At 38.6% G+C, this 10,095-nt stretch overlaps 1 protein-coding gene across 1 annotated transcript; it reads right to left on the reverse strand.

Moving 5' to 3' along the window:
* Positions 1 to 5,651: 5,651 nt before the first annotated feature.
* ZNF461 (zinc finger protein 461) lies at positions 5,652 to 9,140 on the reverse strand. The gene is given in 10 exon segments (XM_074315891.1): positions 5,652 to 6,999; positions 7,002 to 7,093; positions 7,095 to 7,131; positions 7,134 to 7,151; positions 7,154 to 7,310; positions 7,312 to 7,686; positions 7,688 to 7,719; positions 7,722 to 7,856; positions 7,859 to 8,119; positions 9,101 to 9,140. Coding segments are annotated over 10 exon segments (1,281 nt in total). The 3' UTR covers positions 5,652 to 6,865.
* Between the last annotated feature and the right edge of the window lie 955 nt (positions 9,141 to 10,095).

The raw sequence follows: 10,095 nt of genomic DNA on the forward strand, positions 1-10,095 counted from the left end.
TCAGCTGAGGCCTTCTCAAATTCCTGACCCATAAAAAGATTAAATCTTTTAAATTAAATTTGATAGAATAAAAGAAATAATCTTGTTAGTATTTATTTATGTTATAAAAATGAACATATGAATATTTAGATTCTAGAGTCAATGAACAAAAGTGTGGTGACTGGTGATTTTGGCATGAACAAAAACTGGCCCTGAAACAGTGGAAGATTTGGCTGTATTTTGGGTTTACAATCAAATACCTAAATAACAGCTCAATGAGTGGTCCATATATGTCTCCCATTTTCTGGCAGTAAATTAGACTTAACCAACTTGGTTAGCTTACCTTTGCAAATGCATGCATCCCAATTTTTCAAAAAATGGAAATAACCCCAGACTTGGTGGCTCTGATGGCAACACAGAGGGAGCTTAATTTCGAGGTCGCAAGTCCAGATATATATATATTTTTTATTATTAAATTTATTGGGGTGACAATTGTTAGCAAAATTACATAGATTTCAGGTGTACAATTCTGTATTACACCATCTATAAATCCCATTGTGTGTTCACCACCCAGAGTCAGTTCTCCTTCTATCACCATATATTTGGTCCCCCTTACCCTCATCTCCCACCCCCCTCCCCCATTACCCTCTGGTAACCACTAAACTATTGTCTGTGTCTATGAGTTTTTGTTTCTCATTTGTTTGTCTTGTTCTTTTGTTGTTTTTGGTTTATATACCACATATCAGTGAAATCATATGGTTCTCTGCTTTTTCTGACTTATTTCGCTTAGCATCATACTCTCAAGATCCATCCATGTTGTCACAAATGTTCCCATATTATCTTTTCTTACTGCCGAATAGTATTCCATTGTGTATATATACCACAACTTCTTTATCTATTCATCTATCGAAGGACATTTTGGTTGTTTCCATGTCTTGGCCACCGTAAACAAAGCTGCAATGAACATTGGAGCACACGTGTCTTTATCTATAAATGTTTTCAGATTTTTTTGGTAGATACCCAGGAGAGGGATTGCTGGATCGTATGGTAATTCTATTCGTAATTTTTTGAGGAACCTCCACACTGCCTTCCATAACTGCTGCACCGTCTGCATTCCCACCAACAATGTATGAGGGTTCCTTTTTCTCCACAGCCTCTCCAACACTTGTTACTATTTGTCTTGTTGATGATAGCCATTCTGACTGGGGTGAGGTGATATATCATTGTGGTTTTATTTGCATTTCTCTGATGATTAGTGATGATGAGCATTTTTTCATATGTGTATTTGCCATTTGTATGTCCTTTTTGTAGAAATGTCTCTTCAGGTCGTCTGCCCATTTTTCAATTGGGTTGTTTGTTTTTTTGTTGAGTTTCATGAGTTCCTTGTATATTTTGGATATTAGCCCCTTATCGGAGGCACAGTTTGCAAAAATCTTCTCCCATTCAGTTGGTGGCCTCTTTATTTTGTCGATGGTTTCTTTTGCTGTGCAGAAGCTTTTAAGTTTCATATAGTCCCATTCGTTTATTTTAGCTTTTACTTCCATTGCCTTTGGAGTCAAATTCATAAAATGCTCTTTGAACTCAAGGTCCATAAGTTTAGTACCTATGTTTTCTTCTATGCAGTTTGTTGTGTCAGGTCTTATGCTTAAGTCTTTGATCCATTTTGAATTAATTTTGGTACATGGTGACAGATAGCAGTCCAGTTTCATTCTTTTGCACATGGCTATCCAATTCTCCCAGCACCATTTATTGAAGAGGCTGTCTTTCCTCCATTGTATGTTTTTAGCTTCTTTGTCAAAAATTGTCTGTCCATATTTATGTGGTTTTATTTCTGGGTTCTCAATTCTATTCCATTGGTCTATGTATCTGTTTTTCTGCCAATACTATGCTGTTTTGATTATTGTATTCTTGGATGATCCTTTGTATTTCTGTGGTTTCCGTGATAACTTCCCCTTTTTCATTTCTGATTTTGTTAGTGTCTTCTCTCTTTTTATCTTAGTGAGTCTAGCCAAGGGTTTGTCAATTTTGTTAATCTTTTCAAAGAACCAGCTCTTTGTCACATTAATTTTTTCTATTGTCTTTTTGTTCTCTATTTCATTTAATTCTGCTCTGATTTTTGTTATTTCTTTTCTTTGGCTGACCTTGGGTTTCACTTGTTCTTCTTTTTCTAGTTCTTTAAGGTGTAACATGAGGTTATTTATTTGGGATTTTTCTTGTTTCTTGAGATAGGCCTGTAATGATATACATTTCTCTTAAAACTGCTTTCGCTGCATCCCAAAAATTTTGGTAGGATGTATTTTCATTGTTATTTGTTTCTATGTATCTTTTGATTTCTCCTCTAATTTCTTCTTTGACCGAGTCGTTCTTTAAAAGTATGTTGTTTAATCTCCATGTATTTGTGTTTTTCCCTGCTTTCTTTTTGCAGTTGATATCCAATTTCAAAGCCTTGTGATCAGAGAATATGCTTGGTATGATTTAAATCTTCTTAAATTTGCTGCGGCTGATTTTATGTCCCAATATATGGTCTATCCTTGAGAATGTTCCATGTACACTAGAAAAAATGTACAGTCTGATGTTTTAGGATGAAGTGCTCTATGTATGTCAATTATGTCCATTTCATCTAATGTGTCATTTAGGACTGCTATTTTGTTATTTATTTTCTGTTTGGATGATCTATCCATAGCTGTCAATGATGTATTTAAGTCCCCGAGTATAATTGTTTTGGTCAATTTCTCCCTTTAGTTCTGTTAGTAGTTGCTTGGTATATTTCGGTGCTCCGATTGGGGGCATAAATATTGATGACTGTTATGTCTTCTTGTTGTATAGTCCCCTTTACCATTATGAAATGTCCATCTTTGTCTCTTGTTATCTTTTTCACCTTGAAGTCTGTTTCATCTGATATCATTATGGCTACACCTGATTTTCTCTGGGTACCATTTGCTTGGAGTGTCAATTTCCACGCTTTCACTTTGAGTCTATGCTTGTCCTTGTAGCTGAGATGTGTCTCTTGGAGACAGCATATGGTTGGGTTTAGTTTTTTGATCCAATCTGCCACTCTGTGCCTTTTTATTGGTGAGTTCAGTCCATTTACATTTAGGGTGATTATTGAAATGTGAGGATTTCCTGTCATTCTATCTTTAATTTTCTGGTAAGGCTGTGTCTCCATTGTTTCTTTGCCTTTTTGTTGTTGTCTATTATTTCTGTGTGGTGGTATACTATGATGTTTCTCTCTGTTTCTTCTTTTATTACAGTATATATTTCAGTTATGGATTTTTTTTTAGTGGTTACCCTTAACACGTTGCGTATGGCGGGGTTTAAATCCCTCATACCCCTCTGTTCCGGCAGGTCTTTAAAAGAAACTACTTTAAAATGCACTCTTCTCTTTAAAGCATAAATGCTTCTATGTCATTTATTATTTTTCTATAAATGATAGATTCTACAAATAAATTATTCTATAAATAATTATTCTACAAATAATTCAATAAAATATGCAAAGTAAAAAGAGTCAACAGTAAAAACGAGAATTCTCGTTATCCGTCCTTAACGCATGGCTCAGAAAAAAATGAAGATTCTCGTGATCCGTATGCAACGTGTTAAGTTTATGTAAAATAAAGTTTGATATTTAGAGTATTCCATTTTCTTAAGCATGCTTACTTTCTCCATTCCTATATTCCAGTTCAGGCCTTTACTCTCCCCCTTTTTGATTTGGTTGCCACAAATTGTCCCTGTTGATGGTGGTCGAATAGCCTCCTTTAGTATTTCTTGTAGTGCAGGTCGTGTATTAGAAAATTCCCTCAGCTTCTGTATGTCTGGAAAGGTCTTTATTCTTCCTTCATATCTAAAGGATATCTTTGCTGGATATATTATTCTTGACTCATACTTTCTCTCTTTCAATAGTTTAAATATTTGGTTCCACTCCCTCCTGGCTTGTAGAGTTTCTGCTGAAAAATCTGATGATAATCTAATGGGCTTTCCTTGTAGGTTACCGTCTTCTTTTCCCTGGCTGCCTTGAGGATTCTTTTTTTGTCGTTGATTTTAGACAGCTTCAATACAATGTGCCTTGGAGAAGGCCTGTTGGGATTGAGGTCAGATACATATTTTAAAAAACAAAACAAAAAAATATTTTAAGATGTAAGGAGAAAATGGAATAACAAATGGAATGAAGTCTCATCTGTTCAGACATTTTATATCCAAATTTCTCTAGACAATTTATCTGGAACTTTCTAGTCAAAACAATCAGACTTTGGGTTCCACAAAATCCTCTTGAAGTTCTTCCAGTGAGGACTGTACATCACTGTGAAACATATTCTTCCCAAAAGCTACGACAGGTAGGTTTTAAGAACAAAGTCAAGCTCCTGGTCAAGATGGTGGAGTAGGTTAATGTTGTGCTACCCTCCTCCAATTATCACATCAAAATTACAACTAAACTACAGAATAACCATCATTGAGAGTTGCCCAAACTTCAGCTGAACAGAAGTTCTATAACCAACGATAGACAGAAGCCACTTCGAGACTGGTAGCAGGGGGAGAGACAAAGAATGGGCTGGTCTCACACCCATGTGTGGTAGTTAAAATGGAAGGGATATCTCAGCTGCAGAGGTATCCCCTAAGGAGCGCAAGGTCTCAGCCCTACACAAAGCTCCCAAGCCAAAGGTTCCAGTGCTGGGAACAGAAGTCCCCCTAAATTCTGGCTGTGAAACCCAGCACAGATTGTGGCTGAGTGAGACTGAGGGCTGCTGGAGCCTCTTAAATGACCTCGCACGGATTTACTTTGTGAATTCACTTGCTCTGAGCTCCAGAGCTGGGGTAATAGCTCAAAAGACACCAGGGACATAAATGTGGGGAATGAATTGTCTATCTTCAGGGTAAGGGTTAGAAGAGCAGCTTTCTCCCAAACAGAAGTGCTGGCAGAAGCCATTGTTTCTTTGTTGAGCCCTTCCTCCATCTAGCGTGCAGATACAGGTGGGTGCGATACCTGAATCTCCATCAACTTAGTTAACACCATTCCCTGGTGATTCCCTGAGACCCTTCCGCACCCAACATTCAAGCCCACCCAAGCCAATTCCGGTGGCTTTTACATACAAACGGGCAGTCTTGGGTGATGCTGCAGGCTTTCCTAAAATCTCTCAAACATTCACAAACCGCAAACAAGCAGCATCTGGCTTCCATGAGTCCCGAATCTCTGGCTGAGCAGCCCAGCCCTAAGCCTGGCACTAGCCGGCCTTGGTTCAAGGCTTGGCCTATTGAGGTAGCTCCAAGCTCAGCACAGGTGGCAGCCATCTGCGGATTGCTTTGTGGTTCATGGCAGGTGGCCCTGAGCAGGGTGCAGGCTGTGGCTAAACTTGGCTTGTGGGGGGACCTCCCAGGAGGCCGGCCCTAAGACTGGCATCCTAGTGGTCAGCTTTGGACCAGGCTGGATCATCACCCAGCCACCTCCAGTAACAACACACCCACAGGGCACCATGGGAAGGCACCAGAGCCCTGCTAAAGCGAATCCTGCTCCACAGGGCCAGCCCCTGCACAATAGCTCCTCCACTGTAGTCACGGCCAGCCCTCACTACCAATCAGCCTGATAATCGATCTCTTCCATTGATGTGCCAACAGCAATCAAGGCTCAGCTACAATAAGATCACAAACACAACCCACACAAGGGACACACCTGGAGCACCTGGCTCAAGTAACCAGAAAGACTGTACCATTGAGCCCCACAGCACACCTACTACATAAGGTCACTTTATTAAGACCAGGAGACATAACAGCCCTACCTAACACATAGAAACAAATACAGGGAGGCAGCCAATAGGGGTAGACAAAGAAATAAGTCTCAAACAAAAGAACATAACAGGGCCGGCCTGGTGGCTCAGGCGGTTAGAGTTCCATGCTCCTAAATCCGAAGGCTGCCGGTTCCATTCCCACATGGGCCAGTGGGCTCTCAACCACAAGGTTACCAGTTCAACTCCTCGAGTCCTGCAAGGGATGGTGGGCAGCACCCCCTGCAACTAAGATTGAACACGGCACCTTGAGCTGAGCTGCACCCTCCACAACTAAGACTGAAAGGACAACAACTTGAAGCTGAACAGCACCCTCCAAAACTAAGATTGAAAGGACAACAACTTGACTTGGAAAAAAGTCCTGGAAGTACACATTGTTCCCCAATAAAGTTCTGTTCCCCTTCCCCAATAAAATCTTAAAAAAGAAAAAAATATTAATGTAACATCAAAACATACATACACAAACACAACACACACATTCACAGTTGAGGATCTACACAACAGAAATAAAAGAATGATAAAGTACAAATGTTTATTGCATGATTGTTTCTCGTGAAAAAGTAGAAACAATTTGAATATCTACAGTAGTGAATGGTTCCAAATACTGACGTACATCCCATACTAGAAATATTCTGAAACTTTAAAAAGAATGAATTAAAACTATAAGTATTGACCTGGGAAAATGTCCATGATTATTTAAGTTAAAAAGGCAAATTGCCATGAAATTATGTCACTAGAGGGAGCAAAACCTCTTCCATTTACATGCAACAAACCTTTGTATGTGCACGTATGTTTGAGCATGAAGAAAGAATCAACACACACATACAGATTATCTCAGGGATTTGTGGAAGGAGAAGAAATTGTTTTCATTTTATTTTTGCCACACTTCACTGGTTTCAGTGAAAACATAATTTTATAAGATTTCAAATAGTGGTTATTACAGTAACTCAGAAACAGCACTGAAACCAGAACAATTTTTACCTTTCAATAACTTATGCATTTTCCCACTTTAATTTCCTTTCAAGGATTACTGAAATAATCAATACTAATGAAACTCAGTATTTTACTAACTTCTTCATTAAAGAAAAAAAAGTTGTATATCTCTAAAAATAATTTCATGATGTTAGATTAGGATGCGGAGAGAGGAAAGGAAACCTTAATGGTATCTCACCAGTATGAAGTGTCTCATGCAATTTAAATTGGAAGCCATTATTAAAGTTTTTCCCACATTCATATGGTTTCTTTCCGAATGAATTCTCTGGTGGTGTGAGAAGCTTGAATGTTAGCTAAAGGTCTTCCCACACTCCTTACATTTGCAGGGCTTCTCACCAATATAAATTCTGATGTTGAATAAGGTGTGAATGAAGTCTAAATGCCTTCATTCATGAGGTTTCTCACTATATGAATTCTTTGATGTCTTTTGAGGTGTGAGCACTGTCTTAAAAGTCTCCACATTCGATACACTCAGGGTTTCTCACCAGTAAAAATCCTCCAATGTAAGGTAAATTGTAAGCCATCACAAAAGGCTTTCCCACATTCATTACATTCATAAGGTTTTTTAGCCAGAATGAATTTTCTGATGGTGAGAGAAGCTTGAGTAATAGCTAAAGGACTTTGCACATTCACCAGTATAAATTCTCTGATATATGGTAAGGTGTGAGTGATGCCTACAAGTCTTTCCACATTCTTTACCCCCATAGGGTTTCTCACCAGTATGGAGTTATAGATGTTCAGTAAGTTGAAAGCTCCTTATAAAAGCCTTTCCATACTGCTTATATTCATCGGGTTTTTCACCAGTATGTAGTCTTTGATGTTGAGTAAGTTGTGAAGGCCTTCCCACATTCCTCACATTCAGTTTCTCACCTGTTTGAACTCTCTGATGTAGTGTAAGTTCTGAGCCGTAATTAAAGGCCTTCCCACAATCTTTACATTCATAGCATTTTTTCACCATTATGAATTCTCAGATGTTAAGTTGTAAGCAATAAATAAAAGCCTTCCAACACTTCTTAAATTCAGAAAGTTTTTCTTTAGAATGAGTTCTTTTGTGATGACTAAAAAATAAAAGATAACTGAAGTTTTTTCTACATTCTTTACATTCAAAAATTTCCTATTATAAAATTCCTGAATGAGTAAAGCATATTAGTTCAAAATGGGCTTATGCTGATGGTTGATAATAAATGGTTTGAAATAGCCCTCCTGTTGTTCCTGTTGTCTCTCAAACTGACTTTTGCATTCCCAAATATCTCTGAAAATGAATTTCTCAGGATTATGGCTTTTAAATTGTTCCACAATAGCCCACTGGGATGATTCTGTCTCATGAATGTCTCTTTTTAGAGATCACTTCTTGGGTACATACCTGGACACCAAGCCTGAAAGATAAGAAACGCATTTTAACTGTTGGCTTTGTGTTACAAAAGAAATAAATTATCTACGTGGAAAAGAGAAAATAATTCACTTAAGAAATGAAAGGCTTGGGCAGTTTTTAAATACTGTCATGCAACTGAACAAAAAAAGGATAAGGAGAACACAAAAATGAGAGCTCATGAGAGAAAGTGAGGGAGTTAATTAACAAGTCAATAGTTCTGAAATTTTGATTTACCTCTAAATCACCATGGGAGTTTGTTGCAATTATGGGTGTTTAGGAAATATTCTGAAGCAGAATCTACAAGAGTCTGTATGTTTAACTCTCTCCACTGGCATGTGAATGCTAGTTGTCCCCAGATATCTATTATTACCCTTTTGTATATTGGTGGAACCCATGGTTTTTAGTTGAGAACAAGGCTGCATAATATAAACATTGCATTACCCAGGCTCCTTTGAATAAGAATATGCCATGTAACTGGATTCTGCCTAAAGAAATGCAGACGTTTTATGTTGAGTTTCTGAGAACTTTCTTTAAGAGACAACTTGCCCACACCCTATATCCCTTATTCTCCCACTTCCTCAGCAAAGCCGGTTGTAATGTAGATTTGGTGTCATGTCTGTGATGGTTTTGAAGAGATGAGCTGCCATTCCAGCCTTGACTTTAATGCAAGAGAAAATTAACCTTCTATATTGTTTAAACCAATATTATTTATGGGTCTCTGTCACATGCAGCCAAACCTATATGCAAAGTAATAGAGCTTCCCACTGAACTGAAATTTTAAAAATCCATCTCTTGACCATGAGAACTGATAAAAGTGAACTGGAATCTTAAGATGACTAACCACAGAGCTGGGAGGACTACGGGCAGAGCTGGACCCCTTGTTAACGCTCTAGTCCTGACTTCCTATTGAAACTTTGTGGTAAGTTTTGGGGGAGGGATCCATTTATATAGAGGCCATTTGGGGAAGGAGATTCTCTCTTTTTACACAGTGTGCGGCCAGTTGGAGCCCGGCCAGAGGAGTGCATTCTCACACTGCTGTGGTGATTTTGTTTTTCTTTTCCGAACAAACCGCTCTTTTGATGGATTGTCTGGAGAGTTATTTTAGCCAGTCAACAGACTATAAGGCCTCTGCTTACCTAGAAGATCTCATTTTGAGTCCACTGTTTTATTCATTGTGCTACAATAAATTCCTTTCAACAACCAGGATATTCCAAAGCTTTTCAAAGGCTGTTTAGAAGAAAAAGTTTGAAACTGACAGCTATGTAAACCACCCTAACACAACTTATTTTCCCATTTTCCTAATGATGGGTATCTGGGTTGTTTCCAGCTGTTGGCTGTTATGATTAATATTGCTATGAACATTCTTGTACATTTCTTTTGGAGGAAACAGGACTCCTTTCTGCTAGGTGTATACACCTAGTAATGAAACTGCTGCATCAAAGCCTATGCATTTATTCAGCCTTAGTTGACACTGTCCAACAGTTTTCTAATTTATAATTCTATCAAAATGTAAGAGAGTTCTGGTTCCTCACATCCTTACCAATACTTATTATTGTCAATCTTCTCTTTAAGCATCCAGCAGATGTATTATGAGGTATTGTTTAATTTGCAATTTCCCTGATGACAAATGAGGTTGAGCACTTTTTCATATGTTTATTGGTCAACTGGACATCTTTTTTTTTTTTTTAGATTTTATTAGTCCTGGAAGGGGAACAGGACTTTTTTGGGGGGAAACAGTGTGTACTTCCAGGACTTTTTTCCAAGTCAAGTTGTTGTCCTTTCAGTCTTAGTTGTGGAGGGTGCTGTCCAGCTTCAAGTTGTCCTTTCAGTCTTAGTTGTGGAGGGTGCAGCTCAGCTCCAGGTCCAGTTGCCGTTGCTAGTTGCAGGGGGCACAGCCCACTATCCCTTGCGGGAGTCGAAACCGGCAACCTTGTGGTTGAGAGGACGCGCTCCAACCAACTGAGCCATGTGGGAGCTCAG

This window comes from Rhinolophus sinicus, linkage group LG11 (genome assembly GCF_036562045.2).
Source record: "Rhinolophus sinicus isolate RSC01 linkage group LG11, ASM3656204v1, whole genome shotgun sequence".
In the NCBI taxonomy this organism is placed as follows: Eukaryota; Metazoa; Chordata; class Mammalia; order Chiroptera; family Rhinolophidae; genus Rhinolophus; species Rhinolophus sinicus.